The sequence below is a fragment of the Macrosteles quadrilineatus genome, unplaced genomic scaffold (assembly GCF_028750875.1).
Source record: "Macrosteles quadrilineatus isolate MER2022 unplaced genomic scaffold, UCM_ALF_1.0 Scaffold_8__2_contigs__length_117827958, whole genome shotgun sequence".
In the NCBI taxonomy this organism is placed as follows: domain Eukaryota; kingdom Metazoa; phylum Arthropoda; class Insecta; order Hemiptera; family Cicadellidae; genus Macrosteles; species Macrosteles quadrilineatus.
Genome location: NW_026542601.1, coordinates 107,198,916 through 107,221,079, shown reverse-complemented (window position 1 = coordinate 107,221,079; position 22,164 = coordinate 107,198,916). Strand labels below are relative to the sequence as shown.

General features: G+C 32.2%; 1 protein-coding gene across 3 annotated transcripts in view; it reads right to left on the bottom strand.

Annotated features, from left to right (window-relative positions):
• The window catches only part of LOC128999703 (neuroligin-1-like), a 231,835-nt gene that overhangs the window by 14,008 nt on the left and 195,663 nt on the right, over positions 1–22,164 (bottom strand). For all 3 annotated transcript variants that reach the window (XM_054426339.1, XM_054426340.1, XM_054426341.1), the window contains 3 exons: positions 12,067–12,155; positions 8,774–9,002; positions 7,288–7,542 (listed from right to left, as the gene is read on the bottom strand). In XM_054426339.1, the coding sequence (XP_054282314.1) occupies positions 7,288–7,542; positions 8,774–8,912 (394 nt within the window). In that variant the 5' untranslated portion in view covers positions 8,913–9,002; positions 12,067–12,155. The remainder of the gene's footprint in view (positions 1–7,287; positions 7,543–8,773; positions 9,003–12,066; positions 12,156–22,164) is intronic.

The window sequence follows — 22,164 nt, the reverse complement described above, 5'->3', positions numbered from 1 at the left end:
ATTGAATAATATTTTTTTTTCTCGTGTAGTTTTTATATTAGTTTTTGTTAATAAAATGTCTTAAACATTTATTATTCAAAACTAAATTTGGGATGTGACCCGTTCTAATATCATATTATGATCGCAAATAGATCCTGGTGGTAACAATATTATTTCACATTGAATTCTCCAACATCAATATAAAGACAGCATAATATATAATATAATAATACAATAATAATTTCATAGAAAGGACATTTTCTATCCCCGTAATATAAACATAACATACATTTCCAAGGTACTAGAAGTGAAATATCATAAATCTAAATAGGCTAACAACGCCTGAATAATACCAATAGAGATGTATACATATATTACTTAATGTCAACGTTTATTTTTAAATGATAAAACACATTTATAAATCACATCTTGCTGATACGCCAATTCTAAACACAAGTTTAACTTAAATTATCTAAACTACACTGACATAAAGTTGTGTTAAGCAAATTCAGGTACTACACATACAGAATGTTGAGGTTAGTTGTAATTTCCAACAACTCCCAACAATTTTGTCCGATATAAGTTGGGAAACGTGAATAATATGCGTAACAGAGCCAGCCCCAAAGTCACAGTCGGGCAGTCAGCTGTGTGGCATATAAATTATTCCCACATCCTTTGCCATGTTCAGCCATTTAGTTGAGTGTAACATATTGCACTCAAATCTGTGATATGTTAGGGATATCAATAACCAGCATAACGTTTGGGTGTGGCATTCAAACGTTATGCAAAATACATTTTGTAAGTTATAGGTACGTGTTTCAATTTTAATATGCATTTTTAAATTTATTATTTTCAAGGCTCTTAGATATTCTGTATTAACTTGGTCAAATACAGATTTGGGTTGATTTTATTATAATATTTAAAATAAGATGATCCCAGTACATATTTGAATAGAGTATTTTAATTTTATCAGCCTTGCAATTCAATATTGCCCCGAATGAGAAAATAATGTTGTTAAATTGTAAAATGTAATCCATCAAAAAGCTAGTTGTACTTTGTGTTCTCCCTACAAAGTTTATGCTAAAATAAAGATGTATTAATACATCTTTATTATCATGACGGAAACAACTCTGTCAAAAGAAGAAGTATGACAAGATAGAATAACTACTCAAACTTAGTATGATATATTTGAATTACATTAATAAACGCTTTAATTATTAAAAACATGGTAGCGATGTTTCATTTGTTCAGTATTTTATATTTTAAATCCCTGTTTAAGTGATATTGTAAAATATTATGTATTGTTACCAATTTATAGTATTTTTAAATACCTATTTCTTGATATATAAATTTAAAGACATCAATTCTTTCGTCTATTTGTTTTTATGGATAAGGAATTGAATACACAGAATTTCACATAATTTTGTTATAAAACTTAGGTTAATACAATTTACCAAATTTGATAAAACTTAAAGCCATTGGGTGATAAAAACGTATTAACTGTTTAACAGCTCAGACAACATCAACCAGGTTAATGTGATATAATTCAAGTTCTAAGAATGACAAACATGTACTAAAAAACTATAACAATTTATTAGATGTTTAATAAAATAGTGTTAGAATTTTATAAAAACAAAACTTAAAAGTGAATAACACATATGCCTACTAGAAATATTTAAAAATGCATTTCCAATAAAATACAATATTTTAATTGAAAGACTTCAGTTAATTAATGAAATATTAACATTGCCGTAGAGTTCCAAAAATGAAAAGCTGTTGTGAAATAATTAAATCAATCAATAAATTACATAAATTATATTTATTACTATAAAACGTGGTATTGACTAGTGAATAAGGAAAATTATAGTTCTTCATAGAATCATAGCAATGCGATGTTTTGTATTTTATATTGATGTCAGATACAATAAGTGCGAAGGTGTTTTATGTATCTCTTATTTATACTTGCAATGAGACACAAGCTGGTTATTGTTACGCATAATGCCTTTTACTTCAAAACAGCATTCAAACACAAGTTCATCAGATTGAAACATCGTTTAACAGGTATAAATAACTATAAATAACCTTAATAATCATTTTAAAATTATGATTCACTTCACTCCTTGGAGTGGAGTGAAATGTCGGAGTGAGTTTTGTTTTAATTTCGATCGTGACTATATATTGAAATTTTAGTAATTATAAGGGAAGATTGACGAAGATTTATATCTTAAAATAATTTTATAATGACGAGGAATCGGAAGAAATCAAAAACGGAGCATGAAGAAAAGACTAATAGCCTGAAAACAGATTCCAAAAGTGACGACCTTGACCTTATGGATGCATCTAGCTCACCATGTGCAGTTTGTGAGATCATTATACCAGGTGATGGACTCGGACTATTTTGCGAAGGATTCTGCAGAGCATGGTACCATCCAAAATGTGTAAATATTGACGAGGAAGTGTATAATTCCATAGAAAAAATGCCAGGATACGTAAAGTGGTATTGCATGAAATGTTCAGACAAAATTTCAAGGTTAGTTAGTAGCATAGATGATGTTGAAAACTACATTTCTCTACATGCTTCAGTAGCAGAATTAACGAAATTGGTGAAAACATTTACTAATAACACCTCTAATAACTCAAATAGAATTGATAAAATTGAAAGGGTCCTTGCACCAACTAGGTCTAACAACAGCCAGCAGCAGCAGACGACTATTCCTCCATCACAGAGTAAGAAACAAGAAGTTCTTGCAGGAACAGTTAAATCAAATGCAGAAACAGGGTCCGCAAGGCTGCATGGAAACCACAGTTGCTTGGGAAAAGAAGGAACAAATATCCCCTCCCTCTACGATACAAACAAAAAACAGACAACAAACAACCAATCCTGTGGCAAATCGCTTGTCATACTTGAAAAAGACAAACAGGAAGTTGAAAGCGAAAGTGAATGTGGAATAAATGGTGAGTCGGCAAGTAATACTCGTGCGTTTGAGAAAAGTAAATCTGGTTTTACTTACGCTGAGGAAGATTTTCCCGAAACAAATAGTGAACAGTGGAAACTATTCAGAAATAGGAAGCAAAGACAAAATCAATACCGGAAACCTGAAGAACAGAGTGTTAATCAAAGAACAGGAGGAAGTAACCCAGGCTGGCATAGGCCTAGGCCAAGAGAAAATAGGACAATCTTTGGAAAAGCCAAGACAAATGATGGGCTTGAGGTAGCAGATAGGATTTCTTGGCTCTTTATTTCCAGACTGAAGTCATCGGTGGAAGCGGAGACAGTCAAATATCATGCAAAAAATATATGTGGAGAAGACTCTGTCATTCACTGTGAAAAACTAATCACTAAGTATAACAGCTACTCATCGTTCAAGGTAGGCTGCTCCTTCAACAACTTAGATAAGCTTTTAAATGGAGATGCATGGCCAGTTGGTGTAATATTATGTAAATTCACACCAGCAAAGTTGAGCAGGACTAGGCCTAGGACTTTACCCGAATTAGTGCCTGTAACAGGGCTGTCAGAAGAAGTGAATACTAGTCAAGCTAGTACCCCTAGATATAACCTAGGGCATCAAAAAAACTAATTATAGACTCTATTAACAAAACGAAAATAGAGACCCTTGTAAATAGAAATGTAAATAGGCCTATTAATAATAAAAACACTGTACGCATAAGTTTTTTAAATATAAGATCTATGTTCAATAAAATCGAAGAATTAGAAGTTGAAATCAAATCCAATCAATTGCAATTCCCAGAAATTTTATGTCTTGCAGAAACCTGGTTAAACGACAAAAAGAATAAGGCATTTAAGTTAAATGGTTACAATATGATTGCTGAATCTTCCAGAGAAGACTCAAATGGAGGGGGTGTGGCAATATTTGTTAGAGAGAGCGTAAATGTCAAGTTTTTTCCTTTAGATTTGAAGACATTTATGATAGAAGGCATCTTTGAAAGTAATGCATGTATATTTACATGTGGTAGATATAAATTTATTGTATTGGTTGTATACAGACCACCTTATGACAACAATCTATACCAGTTCATGGATGTGCTGGAAGACTTGCTAAATCAGCTAAATTCTTTTGACTTACCACTCATTATATGTGGTGATATCAACATTGACGGTAAGGAGGATTCACTGAATAGAAGGTGTTTGTATGATGTCTTGGACTCGCACAAACTCAAAAATATAGTTACGATGGACACCAGAGTGACGGAAAGCTCTTCGACACAAATTGATTATATTATTTTAAATGACGAGATAGAGTTCACGGACTATGGCACAGTGGCTACTCCCATGTCTGATCACGATTGGCTGTTTATTGATGTAGTTGTGGAACAGAAAAAGAATGTCGGCTTAAAAATTGAAAAGAATAAAATTACCAAGTCCGGGATGGAAGAATTTTTATATCGTCTGGAACAAGAAAACTTTCTAGAAGATGGAGAAGGTACCTCTGACGAGTTATTTAATGAATTATATGATAGTTTTGTACATAATTTTTCTATTTGTTTTCCCCAACAACTTGTAAATGTGAAAAATGAAGATGATTCTAACTGGATAAATGATGAGATTAGGCTATCAAATGAAAGACTGAAGGAACTCTATTGGGAAACTCGCAAAACGAGGAATATTTGTACTAAAAACCAATATAATACGGCAAAAAAACTGCACTCACAACTGATTTCATCGTGCAAAAAAGAACACTACAAAAAGAAAATCATGAAGTCACAGAATATAAGCAAGGAGTCATGGAGGATAGTCCATGGACTTACCCGGGACACGATAACTCACAACAACATAATACTCAAGGAACAAAAGGACATTGTAGACAACCCTGTCGCAGTAGCTAATGCCTTCAACAAGTATTTTTACGAGGAAGTGAACAATTTAGTAGGAACAAATGATTCAGCAAATAAAGCAGCTACTGGAAGTGGGAGACCTCGCTTTCATATGAAACTTAAACCAACGAGTGAAGATGAGATAGCTGAAATTATAAAGAAAATTTGTATTAAGCCTAGTGCTGGTATTGACGGCATACCCTGCCATGTTTTAAAATCATCTGTGTCAGTTGTGGCTAAACCACTATCGCTTATAATAAATAAATCCTTCAATGAAGGCAAGTTCCCAGATAGGATAAAAACATCGAAAATAGTCCCCATCCACAAAAAAAATGAGAAAGATGTAGTGGGTAACTATCGACCCATAGCCGTACAATCTGTGTTCTCAAAAATTTTTGAGGTAGCTTTCCTACGCAGGCTGATCCCATATTTAGAACAACATGATATCCTATCAAATAGTCAATTTGGCTTTCAAAAAAAGAAGTCAACCACAGATGCTGTTTTTGCCCTGCTAACTGCAGTATATAATGGAATCGACTGCTCAGAAGTGGTTTTCAGCCTATTCTATGACATGACAAAGGCTTTTGACTGTTTGCACCACGAGACCTTAGAAACAAAGCTGATCAATCTAGGCATAATAGACGAGCCCCTTAAATGGATTATGTCCTACCTGAAAGACAGATCTCAAGTTGTTACAGTGAAACACATGGGTGATGATGGAGTATTGAGGCACTATAAATCTAAGATTCAACACAACATTAATACCGGAGTTCCCCAAGGCTCGAATCTGGGACCGATCCTCTTTCTCTTATTTGTCAACGACCTACCTGAATCTATACATGAAGGCAGAATATGGATGTTTGCTGATGACGTTTGTCACTTAATCACTGATGTAAATGTTAAAAATGCCATTGAAAGAACACAATCTGGCATAAATGAAATGAGTAATTGGTGCTCTGAAAATATGTTAGTATTAAATCAGGGAAAGACTAACCTACTCCAATTCTACAATACAAAGATCCCAGACTTCAGTCCATTACTTAAAATCACTGATCAGAATTTACAACCAAGCAATAGCGTAAAATACCTCGGTATCCATATTAGCAGCAACTTAAGGTGGTTTGACCATATCAACAAAATTGCCAGTAGACTAACAGTTGTGTGTTGCCTGATAAGAAGACTGATAAACATAGTTGAAAGAGACGTCCTATTGAAAGTTTACTATGGCTGCTTCCACAGTGTACTTTGCTATGGAATTGCATTCTGGGGAAACTGTAGTGAAGCAAATAGAATCTTTCTACTACAAAAACGTGTTTTAAGAATTATCTGTAAAACCCACTTCATTGAGCACTGCGAACCTTTATTCAAGGATCTTCAAATACTTACCCTGCCATCAGCATATATATTGGAATCGGCCCTAAATGTTCTTAAATTTCCCGATTTTTTCCCAAGAAATAATGAAGTACATAGATACAGCACAAGACAAAAAAATAGTATCCATATCAACCATCGCAGAACTACACTAGCACAGACTAGCCCTCAATATTCAGGAAGCAAAATTTTCAATAAATTACCACAAGAAATAAGATTCTGTGAAGATCAAGCTAAATTCAAGAAAATGCTGAAGATGTTTCTATTAAATAAAGCCTATTATTCAGTAGAAGAATTCCTTGATGAGTGAAGGCTGACAACTACCAATGACGACCACGGCTGAAAAGCTTCCAGTGGGATAAATACAAGTATGCAAGTAAGTATGCAAGTAAAAGAAACGTAAGTTTTACATGCCTCAAAATAATTTCATTTTATAACGATATAACCGTTGTTGAAAACATACTTTCAAGGTAAAAATACTTTATGTTATACATAGTCTTAACCAGATATAAAATAACATAAAATGAAAAAAAAAATCTTTTGTGTCAAATTGGGAATGAGTACATTTACATGTGTAGTTTTTTACATAACGATAGGTAACTACTGTAGGTTCAAGCTATTAGGAGTCACCCAAATTGACAATGATCTACCTTGAATTTTAAAATCCATAAACTTAAAAGAAATTATCTTGTAACGCTCAAAGATGTATTGACTAAGATTTATAAAAACTGTTTTCATATCTTAACTACATTTTGGAGAAGACAAACACCACGATTTCTTCTTTAGTGTGTAATGCGTCTCGTTTATCCCAATCTATTACAATGACAAGTTTACTCCTTTTATGTACACATGTTCCGCAAATGTGTCTTCTCTTTTTAAAAATATTTAATGATCTTCTCTGCATGCCCCGTCTTCTTCAAATATGTTTAGATCGAGATAATCCGTGATTTCTTCAACCCACTCTGCTTACATTTTCTTATACTAGTCACAGGACTATTTCCACAAGAATTGTAAAAACATATACTTACAAAAAGTACGAGAGGTTCTATCATTGGTAGGTAGGCCTACTTAGGTATATCATTGTACTCAGCTACACACACTTACCACTCCTTGGCACGTAGATGTTTAAGTACAAACAGTCCTCGCTCTGATTGGCCAGAAGAGGCAGAAGTCGCTCCAGGTGTGCTAGGCGGCCTCGGGGATACTCCAGTAAAGCCTCCGATCTGTTGCCTATGTGCGGCGCCCGCTGGGGACACACGGCGGAGTACGAGTCAGCCAGACGGGGCGTTCTCCACATGGAAGGGGTGACCGGAGGCATGTAACGCAGCGCCCCTAGTGGTGGAGTAGCGTACGGCACACCTAACCAGGAAAATTAAGTTTATTTTATTTTAAATGTTTGTTGTGGGCACACACATCCGTCCAGTCACCGTTCTGTCACAGCCCAGCTACAGTTCAGTCTTAAATGCATCCGCAATTATTTGCTAGTCAATTGGCTGTTAGTTGGTTTCAGTCAGTTTTCTGTAACTTTATTTCAAGTGATGTTACAGTCAAGAACGTTTAATTGAAAGACAATGTTCTATCAAATTCCCATCGTACATCTTTTTGATTGCTACAAACAATACTTAAAATATAAACAAAATCATTTAAATCACAAATTAAAACAGTTTTAAAACCTCAATCGCATACAATACACGTCCGAACAATCCAAAAATAACAGTGGAAAAAACTGAAATTGACTAATAGAAGTTGGCTAGTGACTGACGGACCTGTAGGTAGTGTAATGAAAAATATATTAAACAGTAATTTTACTGTGGCGTTACTGATGTGACAGACCTGAGACTGATATGTGTGAATCGACTTTATGAAAATAAAAGCTAAGTAATGCCAAACCCATATCTAGGACTTAAAGCTTAGTTTAGGTAGATACAGGAATGCATAGCCTTAGGGCTGTTAAAGGAGGGTGTGTGTTTTTTTTTTTTTTTTTACATAGCTAATTCAATGTGTTTTTAACTTTGTCGAAATAAAGTTATTTAATTTGATTTGATTTGCCTTCAGATCAGAAGTATTATCTATTCACCAACAAAAATCCATTATAATACCACATATCTTTTATGTGTATGTATCATAATTATGTACTATATAAATACGTAATTGAATAACACTACATTACAGATACTGTGACTCTCTTTTTCAAAACTCATTGAATTTGAGAAACCACAGCGAAATAACCTCTGATCAAATTTTTTTGCGTAAAAGAATACACATTTTATTAGTTACACACCACTAATAATTATTTTAAGTTATTTTTAAAAGTACTTTTTCCTGCACTTTTTCAGTGCTACATGCATCGGAATGGTACTACAGTTATTTGTGTAACTGATGCGTAAAGTGGAACTTAAAAAAAAATACGTACCCAATGCTATTTTATGTTGATTGAAATATCGGAGTGCGGGAAAGTAAAATGAGTGCGAGAAAGTAAGTAAATGCAGAAATCAGCTACTTTGCGTGTTATAATCAGTGCAAGAATCCCACTTTGCGCTTTGTGAGGTAACTGTGGAGGGAAAATACATTTTACTGTTTGCCGACGTACCTAGGAAAGCCTCGACGGGTGGATGCTGCACAATGACCCCACGGAGAGGCCCGTACTTGGTCCGCACGACTCTGGTGCTATACTTGAGGGAGAGGGCGGTACATATCGTCGTCAGTAGCACCAGCAGGAGTCGGTTCATGGCAGCATCGCGCCGCGTCCTCCAGCGCCACCCCTAACTCATATCTTCTCCTCTCTGCCACCCCTCCGTAGCTTCTCGTTCATGCTTGGCCTGGTGACAGAAGAACATGTTTCTAAAAAAATATACATTTCATTGTTACATTTTTTATTACGTTTTGATACACCCATCTTCCGTAGCTTCCTGATTATGTCTAGGCTGGTGAAATAAAAACATGTTTCTATAAAAATATACATTAAATCTTAAATTTTGTATTACGTTTTGATACACCCATCTTCCTTACCTTTCTGGTCATGCTTAGGCTGGTGACAGAAGCATTTGTTGGTATAAATATTATATAAATTTAGTATACTAGTTAAATTGTATTTATTCACCCTATACCCTATACTCATCCGTAGCCTCCTGTTCATCCTATGGCTGGTGACAGAAAACCCGTTTTCTATGAGTAGTCTATACATTTCATACACAAGTAAAGTTATATAATACCAATGGTAATACATTCTATTCTACCCTATCATCCACCGTCCTTAACATTCATGCTTTGGCTGTTAACAGAAAATGAAAGTTAAGTTTAAGGCAACTATACAAAAAGTCTATATATATTTTTCTTTAGACAGCTTCTAACGTTCACGTTCTTTAGACAACTGCGATTTGAATAATTTTGTTTGGTTTATTTGGTTACCAATAAAATTCTTATATCATAGTAAACGTGGTGAAGAAAGAAAGCAGATAAAAAACTCTGACTCTTATTTTATATAACTTCTAACTTATTAAATAACGACTTAAATGTAAAGCTGGTAAACCAAACTACCATACACTTTAAAACTAATCCATAGATATTCACTACTTATAAAGAGTAAAAATAAAGTACACTCAACCTTATTAATAAATCCACAAATTGTTATGCATGTAATTGATTGTACGAATAGCGATTTTGCCGTAAATAAATAAATAAATATAACCTATGATTTTATATAATAACTAGTAAACATTGCCTTAAACTTTTGGTAAGGGAAATATATATAATTTTGTTATGAATTATTTATACTTTTACCCACAAAACTACTAGACTTCAGTCAAAATCCAAATTAAATGTTTTTAATAAACGTGACTATTATTATATCCTATTATATCTAAAGATGTTTAGGTTCTGTGACTTTTTTTGTAACATTAATCCTATATGGTCACATTAAACTATTTTTTCAAACCTACCTAATGTATTTATACACATGTTGCATTCTAACCGGTAAATATCATACGGTTGAAACCTAGTTAGTCTCACCCTAGTCATGATGAACAAACTTCATTAATAGATACATTTCCATCGAATATTTTTTATCAACTTAACGTCTTTTAAATTATCAAAGAATAACTGTAATTACACTGGAAGGCCATACAGTATTTTAACGATGTTTAATAAGAAAATATGGTTTTATGTAATAAAAAATAAATTGGATTACGTCCACAAATTTATGAACTAGTTTAAGGCAGATCAATATTATAGTTGTTAAAATACACTATAAACCCGTTTGTTAGAAAGGCACTCTAATAAAGTGGATCATGTGTTAATCTAAATGCAGTCAAGCTAGACTCGTTATCACCCTTAACTAGGCTACACGTGGTAAAGAGTGATCAATGATAAAGACTGTCGGTTCATCATAATACGAGTCTTGGCTAAAGGGGCCCTTGAGGACTGCCTCACTAGCAAACTCGAGGGTCCTTATCTTCCTTAATCGCTTGTGCATCATTTTAATTACTTCTAATAAGATAACTCTTTTATTTTCAGTAGTTTGAGCAATTTAGGACTCTGAGGGTTAAAAGATAAACCATGACTTATTTGTAACCTCTCATAAGTTCAGAAATGTCTTGTAAATTTAATTATAGTGTTGTTTGTTGTAATAAAATAGAAATTAGAATTTTTTTACATGACTTTTATAGTCACCTTAAAGTCAAAAATGCTATTTTTTACAATAATTAAAAATAAATATCTAGTTTTATATGTAAAAATGTTATGTATGAGTTGTACAGTATTGTTATTTCATCGTCAAAAAACATAGTTGAATTCCAATTACAAATGTTTCATGGAAATGCGAATAATATTATGTGATAGACCTAAACATATTCTTGAAATCATTACATTTCCACAAATCACTATGAAACAACATTGATTTAAAAAATTATATAAAGTGTGTACATGATTTTAAAACCTGAAAATGCATATTACATATAAATGTTAATGAATTATATGAAAAGTTAGGAGTTTGATGGGTCCATGAGGATTAAAACTCGTCTAAAAATAGCTTTAATCTTTGCTTCTTTGTGACGTAACTGACTCTATTTACCAGCCCAACGTGGGTGGTTGCTTGGTAATACTAATGGAATTACATGAATTACACGCTCAAATAGTGAACTAAAGGCGGACACAATTTAAGCTTCACGCTCCTGGGTTACTTGATGAAGTTATAATGCTTACGATGAATCTAGGTTTGAAATTAAACTCGTAGCTTTGTTTTAAAAGTTTATACAGTTATACGGAAATGAATTTTACCAGATTCAACAAACGAAAGCTGTCAAGTAAATTAGTTAATGCATTGAATGAATTGAAAAATTCTTTATAGTTCTTTTGAAAATACAATAGGTACAATACAATATATCTTTATACACTGAGGTAGTACATAGTAGTACATCAGTATTACAAAAGGTATCGTATTGTTATTATAATATAAACAAAAGTACAAATACTACTCACTACATAAATTCAAATCTATTATTATTCTCAAACAATAACGCCCTAAGGTTAAAGAATCTGTGCGGGAAATAAAATGTATTTATAATTCGTGCAACTTGTAGTTGGGAAGTCCAGCCCGTCACCATTATGTAGTTTTGTTACAAAATTATAAAAATAATATATAAAACTAGGCTTCACTCAATATCTTCAAACCAGCAACCTTTTAGAACAAACCCTTGTCTACAGCATGGATTTTAAAACTAACCCTGTCCAGTCATTCGTCGTGATTACAGGACTATTTTGGAGTCCTGACCTTACAGCTTAATTGAACTAAATGAAAACCACTATTAAAAATGTTTCTCACACTTGAGAATACGTGGGTAATAAGCAAAGATAAAAAATATTGAAAATGAAAAACAAAATACTCACTTAAGGATAAGGATGAATTCAAAGCTGTTAAAACACTACTTGATTTGCATCTGTAGCGATGTGGGAAGGTGCTTCAAGAGTATCGTCTCCTGTAAAAAAATTATGTAGTTAGAATAATATTGATATTTAAATACTTAGTTTGGGGACGGAGTTGTTATATTGGTAGAGTGCAGGGTTTTGGCCACCAAGGCACCAGGTTCAAATCCTGCCAATAACCAATGAATTTTATATGTGATATAATTCGTGACACTCTAGACCTAGTTTGAAGTGATGTGTAAAACGGGTTTTAGCTAGAACCTAGTTCAATAGGATGTAACAGTTAAATAATAAAAATCATGCTCAAATTATTTTACATATTATATTAGTAAATATTAAAATGTAAAATTATTGGGTTGAATCTTACGACTGGTTTTACAAACTGGACTGGTGGACAACACGGTTTTAAGAAGGTAATGCTTCAAACTCAGGTAAATAATACTGAATTTAGCATAGTTAATAGTTAAGTAGGGTACTATTTTTTATTGATATATACTACAATCACGATTATACATACGGACTTATTTGTGTATATGTAATCCTACAAATATAAACCAAATCCAGTTTTAGCACATTCTGCTTACATAAATATAAGCTACCCACAAAATTTAATTCCGGATAAAATGTTAGTTGAATCCAATGCCAAAACACAATGTAAGCTGTCTGTTTTTCAATCTCCGATATTCTTTTAAAGTACAAGTTGCAAAGGAACCATAAACAAGGAGGACAAGTTTATGAGGCGTGGAAAGCCAGATTACAAGCCAAAGCTCTCTAGTCTCTGTTTGTATTTACTGCGTGCTGAACTTTGTTAACGATATTAAAACTTGCCAAGACTTTGCTGTCTTGACTATGTTAAGTTGCATCGGTCAATAATTATTTAGAATCTCTTTACGTTTTTGGTTTAGAGGTATTTTATGGTTTATTGGCCTAAACAGTTTGTATACACCATGTAGCTTCGTTGAAGGTGGTAGGTAATGTTGTATGAAATATAACTTGTTCTTTTTTTCAATTGAATTAGATATTTTATAGAGATGATATGGTCCACCAGGATTCCGCCACTAGGGCCAGGTATTGGCAAAGCACCACTTCCAAATCTACAACCCCAAAACACACCATCATTGGGCCAATGCGGCGTTTCTTCTAGTTCAGAAAATACTTTAAGTCCAACTTTAGTTTCTCCCTTCTTTATCAGGTTAGATTAGGTTAGGTTAGGTTAGGTTACATTCCATCTTTCACCCGATTACCCTTCCAGCCGACCACCATCATTGCACCAATGCGGCATTTCTTCTAGTTCAGAAAATACTTTAAGTTCAACTTTGGTTTCTCCCTTCTTTATCGGGTTAGGTTAGGTTAGGTTAGGTTAGGTTAGGTTAGGCTGGTTAGGTTAGGTTAGGCTTGGTTTAGGTTACATTCCATCTTCCGCCTGATTACCCCGCCAGTCGGCTACCTGGGGTAGCTCTGGCGCAATACCGGTGCGTACCAGGCTGGCCCTTTTCAGTCCTCACATAACTGGCGCAATCCCGGTCTACTCAGATGAAACACCATAACCACAATTACTGAACTAGTATTTTGGTTTAACCACTAGGACATGGCGCCAACGAGACTCCATCTCCATTAGTGAGTAGTGGTTTTCAATTACTGAAGTGGGTTTTATTTCCTTTGTCGAAGTGTACAACTAAGAGTATTTTGATTAAACGAATAAATAAACTAAATGTGAATGTTATTTATCATCATTTTACTATGAAAGAATTGAGTTTTTTGCTTATCTTAGTTTAGTGGTTTGATTCGCAGTCCGCTTTATCAAGCTTATAGTACTAAAGAACCATCTCAAAATATGCTCTTTAAATTGTATTGTTATTTTTTAATACTCGTGCTGAAAATGCGTCATACACCGTGAATAAGGCAAACCGAATAAACCGAAATAACGCTAAGACCTTAATCTTATAAATACCGTACCCAAATCACAAAAAAAAAACATTCATTTATACTCAAGCACAATAAAGGAGTTTGTTTTTGTCAAATGATTATAAACAAGAGAAGCAAACTTGCGGTAATTCTTTTCGCCAAAAGCGTGTAAAGCTTTGACCGTGCGTAAAACTAGATTACACTTGGTGTGAATTCTCGTTACGTTGAACATATTCGTGTTTAATTAAATTTAATGTTCATTTCGTGAGCCTTACATTAGTCATTTGTGTTTGTTTTTATTCAAAGACCAATTCATTTAACAAATTAAAGGTTACTTTTAAGGTAAATTAATAATAATTTAAGTAGAAAAACAGACCACAGCACTATTTTCAATTTAAATTTATAAAACTACTGCGGAGTTAGACTTAAGGGTATGGACCGAAAAAAGCCAACCATCTTGTCTAAATCACGGGAATATTCTCTGGCTATATATTAATAATAATCGCCTAAAACTATTATTTAATATTGAGCCGCAATTTTAAATACTCTTTATCAAATAAAATAACCAAACTGCTTCTTTGTTTTAATGATGGGAAACTAAATAATTATATAACGTCCACGAATAGAACAGTACTAATTAGTAACCATAATAAAGTACTACACATTACCTTTGCTTTAAGAAAAGATTAACTCCTAATATATAAAGGATAAACTATTTGAAGATTTCTTATGTGTATGTATATTTTTAAAATACCTTTTTAAACTATAATGTCTTAAGCACTTTTTCAAATCTATAAACAAATCAGACTATAAGATAAACGTAGTATAGTCTATAATGACCAATAGAGTGAACTTTGGTGTATTTTAATAAAAAATATCCTAGTAGAAGCTGAAAGTAGGTTCCGGCAGTCAAGGGAAAAGACGCCTCGGAGCCAAATTACAAAACCATTACTTAAGTTGAGGTGCCACAGAATACCTCTGGGAGGAAAACATTTCCAACTATTTACAAAGTCTAAACAAACTAAAACAACAATCAATACAATCAACAATCGTAAGCAACAATCAAAACTATCTTCTAAATCTTATATTAATAAATATTCTTTTTAAGAGCTTGTTTAAAGTCTAATTCATGACCACACGTTAATCACTTTTCAAGTTATATGTACACTAAATTAACTTTAATATTTACCTCATCGCCTATTACAAAACAATTTTAACTATCAATTAATTGCTTAAAATATCTATCAAAGTGTGCGTCGAGTCACTGTATTAAAAATGTTATTTAATTGAATTTATTATTACCTTAAGGATGAGTGCTAAGGTACTTTCCAGTATTTTCTGTTGATCAATATATTTTAGTGTTATAGAAAAGTCTATCTGGTATCCATTATTTTCATGCTCTCCTATCCTATTATTACCATAAGTGTCAGCTTTAAGATACTTTGAAGTACTGCATGTATATTATTTGATATTATAGTCTTTTAGTGTTTGCAAAATAGTTTTCCGGTGTCGATTATTCTCATGTCTCCTCCGATATTGTCCTCTTCTCTTCGGGAATGTCGATACTCTTTATACCGATTATGAAAATCTATTCCTAATATTATGACCATAAATATTTAAAGATGTGAAAATGTAGTCGATATCTATATTGTGGATGTAATGTGGGTGGGGGTGTGTAATGTGGGTTGGAATGTCATGTTTAATTTATGATTAAGATTTAAAAATGGCAGTCCATTAAAAAAATTCAATTTTTTTTTGTAAACTACTTATGTTTACATTTTCATTTTATTTTATTTTGGGAAGCATTTAAACAGTGGTCTTATGTAATATTTAACATAGGTCTTTAAATAGATTTATAAAAAATTGTCCTATAACTTGAAAAAAGCATAAACAATCCATCTTGGCCCGAATTGATATAGAGTTTAAGCAAACCAATAACCTAAACATTTGTAAGAAACCACCAAAACCACTCGCTACCAATACAGGTTTTTTTGTTTGCTTGTAAAAAATTATTTATCTTTAAATGCCCAAAGCCCATTAGGGTATGCTAAATAGATTAGAAGTGATGATACGGACGCTGGTATATAGCTAAGCTTCAGGAACCCTTAGCCCACAGCTTATATGGGATGTTAAGTTAATCCATCCTTCCATCCCACGGACTATCAGGCCTAAAGGATTACATAATCCAACCCGTATAAATATTAATGTTATGTTGTAGTTAGTCGACATAATATTATGCAAGACGATATAACGGGGTCTATAAAACTAAGGGGAAGCTATTCATAGTTGCATCTTATAAAGATATATAAGTAATTACCTTAATTAGGGTAATGAATGACATTTAAAATATTCTACTTGTCAGTGTAATCTTATTTCCACTGGTTATTTAGAAGAATATGAAGTCCCTAATTTACATTTATTATTTATCGGACAAAATATTAGCTACATGTTTTTTATTATAATGTTGCAAACTTTCCACCAATTCAATTTTAAACATTTTATTTTAAAGAAGACCAAAACAGTTATGTAGTTAAATGTGAAACGTAATAAATTTTTAATAATTCTTAAATAAGGGGTTTCAAGGAAGAATTGCAATCAAAAGAACATTATGCTTAGAATCTATGTGTAAGCATCTTTATAAAAATAGTTAAAACTTTTTCGTTCAATTTTTATCAAAACAAAATATATTGTAATTACTTTAATTGAAATATGCCGAGAAAATTCCAATTCAAACTTGATATCTAATTTATTGAATTTCTTTCAAATATGTTTACACTAGTCGTATTTGAATTCGGTTTAAAATAATGTAAACAATTTATTAGACATAAGAATTGTTTATTGCTTGAATATATAAGCTTATGTATTGAAATCATTGAATATTTAAAAATATTAGATAGTACTAATCTCTGGTTGGTTAAGTTAAGATTAATTGCCCGAAGTTGTCAACAACTTAGGCAAGACTGATAACAAGCAAGATAATACGGCAGTGGCTTTATCATGTATACTGTATTAGTAGCTTTCAGGCTAAAAGTGATCATGAGCATTTTCTATATTATTTCAGTTGTCTTATATTATAGTATTATAATTTTAAAGAACTGCTAACTTCTTTACATTTTAATACTGTAATAAAGTAAAGAACAGTAGCTATTACATGGCAAACACACAGTTTATATTCTAACTCCCTGCCAAAGGTAGCTTAGCACATTTGTTTAAAGAAATAGTTTGGGTACCATCCAAACTTTGCAGACCACTGTTTACCAGTTTAAAGGAATTTATTCTTATAAATCCTGTATTGTAGTTTATAAATATTTGTTTAGCCACTTTTTATATTACTTTTATTGCATTGCAAACTTGTGTTCAAACTTAACCATTTTAACAACAAAATTCGTGGTGACCGGCATTAACGGCCTTAACCCAATAATTGGTTTTTAATGTAACCGAACCAACCAACCACAGCACTGGTTCTACAGTACATTTGCGATGCATTGTAACTCTGTTGGTTTACCGCAATACCACTGTACAACGACCACAATAAATGCTAGAAAGTTTCACATAGCTAATTTTGAATAGAATACATTTTAAACACTTTCACTCCTTTATAAAATTTCTTAATGGCATGAATAATGTAGATTGGATTATAGATTGGATTATGGAACCAATCTATAATTCTGTCTTAACGACTGTGCAATACTTTCCGTAATTGAACATATGAAACTGTAACTATTGTTGTTTATGGTTTATGAGCAATCAAATTTTATTGAATACGAACTACAATAAGAATACTAGATGATGGTATGACACCTTTAACGTGTCTGCCACTCATTTTTAGAGTCTGATAGTAAAACTGTAATTCTAAATCAATAGTATACTCGGAAAAAATCCTCATTAGGCTATTAGCGATTAAAGTTTAAAATTTGTACTACATAAATTATGTTCATTGTTAAAATTAATGACAACCAAAGCCAATATTTCTACATGGAATTTAAGACAAGTGCATCTTATTACGTTCTTCCTAATATTTTTAAACATATTTCGGGAACTCTACTCAAATACTCGAGATTCAACTTCAAAGAAGAAGAAATTACAAACCCCTATGGACAAAATGTCATTATAAATACTACGCATAACTATCAGACTATGCCTAATAGTGTAGTCATTTTAAGTCAAAATTTCTCCATTACCTAAAAAAACTCTATTTTCTCTAAAAGCGCTATTTTCCAAGATGGCGGCCGTAGCACAAGTTTTTTTTTTCGAGGACTTTTAGTATGTTATTCAGGAAGTAAAACTCAATATACGTACCAAGTTTTACACTTCTAAGAGTTTTTTTAGGTAATTTGTCATATATGACTAGACTATAACTATAATTTCTGTTAAACCTTAAAAATATTTTAAATCTGACTGGGCGGTAAGTAATACCCCTACTGCAGCTATACGCATGAAATTTCAATTTACCCATTATTTATTGATAATACCAATACACAATTTGATTACTGTAGTAAACTAATACTTGAGTTTTTTTTCATTCTGAAAGTAAACAGCTGTTTTCTGTTATTGTTCTCAAGTGTGCAATCAAGTAATGAGTGTAGGAAATAAATTTGGTGGTGGAAACCAGAGCGGAACAAAAATGAAAATCCTGTTCTTAGAACTTGTTCATTCCATCTTTTGTGTATTAAACAATTTGGGTGACAAAATAGTTCATTTACTATATATCAAAATGTGTAAATAATATAACATTGTATAATTTTACACTCTGAAACTATTTAAACTTATATAAGTCACTTAAAGTGGGTGGAAGTATAATATGTATATTTTGTTGTAAGTTTTCAATTTTTTAATTTGTATTTTACTCCCATTGTGGCCCAACCATCTAAGCTATATAATTATTTAAACTATATATTAAACTAAATAATTATAAACTATAATAAACTATAGTATAAACTATAATTTAAAAAGTTTTATAAGCTTCTCACCTATCCTATCGAATACATTAAAATAAAGTATGGATAAGTATAGGTGTTACCTGTGTTTAAGACATTTTACGTTTATGTATACACCAAAATGCTTTATGGTAAACCTGTTTAGGTTTACTTACTAAATGAAGGCTGTCTGAAAAAATTGTGAGATATTTTTTTTCAAAACGAACATACATTGACTTTGTCACATCCAGAGGAACCAGATCCAAAACCATCTTCAGGAGAAAATATCAATCCACCTTCTATGCTTACCATTCTGGATTACCACGTCTCCTGCGGATTGGAAGCCAGGCTGCATCGCACATTGACTTTTTCAATGAATCAACTTCATCTTTCAAACGCAAGATTATGGTTAAATATTCTTTTTTCCAGCATTAAACAAAAATGTTAAATTACAAATCTTTCAGGTATCCTCCTAACTCTTTATTTCTTTCTCATCGCTCTCAGCTCTGTATTATACGTTCATTGCATGTACCGTTTCCTCTTTTTTTTCCTTGTCCCCATGGTTTTTCACTTTAAATATTTATCATTGTTTTTATTATTATTTATTGTTCTCACAAAAATATTTATGCATCTGTTTATTGTTATTTCATTGTTATTTATTTTGTTTATTGTTCTCACAAAAATATTTATCATGTTTATTGTTATTTCATTGTTATTTATATTATTTATTGTTTTCTAGGTAAGTCCATGTGCTATTTATTGTATACATATCTTCGTTATTCATTCAACTATGTATTTTCTTATCGTTACTCAGTTCTTTCTATGTACAAGTTTTTCACATGTATACTTTACTCTTATTATTGTTATATTTGACATTCCTTTCATTAAAATATCAGGTTTTACAATACCTTTATCAGTTTCAATTGTAACCTTCGTCAACGTGTTACATGTTTCGGCGAGCTGCCATTATCAAACACTTCATTACAGGAATATGTAGATCCGCTTGAATAGCTTCGTTCTCACAACACATTACACGACAAACAATGGCAGCTCGCCGAAACATGTAACACGTTGACGAAGGTTACAATTGGAACTGATAAAGGTATTGTAAAACCTGATATTTTATATATTACAGTTCCGGGGCTACAACAATGAATTCCTTTCATTGTTATTATTATGGGTTATCTAGTCATAATGAGCATTTTACAACTCAATCAAACTGTAAAATTGGTGTAAATCCGTTGGCAAATAAAAAAAAAAATACGGGTTCTAAAGTATTGCTTTAACAATGCCATTTTCCCTATATAACATACACGGGTTTAAACATTTTATGATATCCTAAAGTTGAAATATTAGTATTATCTGATATTTTGCTAATATAAGTTTATTCCCTAGAAAATAAAAAGAGGTAATGATTATTCCGAAATCGATACATCCCAAGGATATTTTCTGATCCAAACCAATTGAAATGAAAGCGTGTAGTAGTCCGTCGAACGGAAACATTCTAATCTGTCTAATATTGCCTACCACAATCTCCCTTATGAGGTTTCCTTGTGGTTTCTAGGCTGCATGTTATACTTTACACTACAGATTACACTTTATGTTGTAATTGGTCTGTTATTACTTCTACATAGTCTTGCATACATAGTCTTGAGAAATTAGCTGGAAAGGTCTATCCCGCCCTGCATTACACCAAAGAGATTCAAATATTTTGGAAAGCAATAATTACACGATTAAACATACATATAGTCTACTTCATCTTCATATGACCAAACTAGACTCGAACAGCGAAATTAATATGAAAAAACTTGATCTATATCTATCTATAACCATTCAGGTCCGTAAATTATACTATTAGTAAAAACAAGAATATAAGTTCTAGTAGTAGGCTTTTCCAATATGTATTTTGTTTAAGTATTCAAAGGGTAAACATACATTTGATTTAATTATTTATAACTGTGAAAGCGCAAAATGTTCTTCACTTAGCCTTGAGTTGAAAAGTTCATTGGAATTATGAGAATTAATGCAAACAACGGTTACTTATATCGTTGTATTGAGATTTTTATACGAATCTTAAATCCTAAGAAGAGATTGATCATTAATAGCCTAAAATAATAACGTTAATTTTACCCCCACTTAGGTTAGAGTATTTTCGTGGGCCACTTTACTATATTAAAATAATATGTTTGGCCCCACGAGTTTTAGGAGGGATAGTTAAATAAATACACTAACATTTAACATTTTCTTATTACCATACATACCTATATAAAACTGCAATCCTATTTACGATTTAATTAAATGCATTCGTGGTAATTTGACACGATTATTTTACGAAGGCATTCATGTTTACATACAGGAGCTGTCTAGGAAGTGAACATGTACAAAACACCAAAAGTAATCTAAAATAATGCATACTGTCTTTACATAACAAATATACACACTATATTTTCACACGAAAGCGGGTTGTGGTAGAGAGGCTATTTGAAACGGCAAAAGACATTCAATGGAAACAGATGGTCTCAAAACTGTCTCTATTGGTTATTTCCCTCAGGGCACTTGAGGTGCTTTTATGTTGTGATTATTTCCACGACAAACTGTAGGGAACTATTTTATTTGTCAAACCCTTGTCAGTCGTACTTAAGAGTAAGGGGTAATGTGGAAATATACAAATTACATTGAAAGAATCAATTAAAATTAGTTTTTTTTAATGATTGTTTAAATAAAATGCTCACTTTGAAGATCTGAACAACCTTCTGAATCTGGAACATAGTTTTACCTTCGTTACTAATAAATACAGGGTGATTTGTACTCAGTGTGACAAAATTGTTTTGATGTAAGTACAAAGTAAATGAAGTGTGATGATGCATATAAAATGTTCCAAGTCTCAAAATTAGCGCCCCAAAAAATTATTTTATGTTTTTCAAAAATAACCATGCTTTTAAACTTATACAGCGATTTCTCAATTACCTGTATATAGATTTGAGTAAATAATGTCATTTTCGTGTTCTACATTAAATTTTGAACAAGAATAATGGAAAATGACGGAGGATCAGTTGTAAAAACTCCATTGTAAATAGATTCAAAGATAAAAATTAAGATATTTGATAAAAATTTTAAAAACAATGGTCTATTGCATTTTTCACACCCTGTATACAAGAAAGTGTCGGAATATGTTAAAAACTGCGCCATTTTATAAGCTTTCCAACCATATGCTACACTATTGAGGTTTAGATATTTTTTT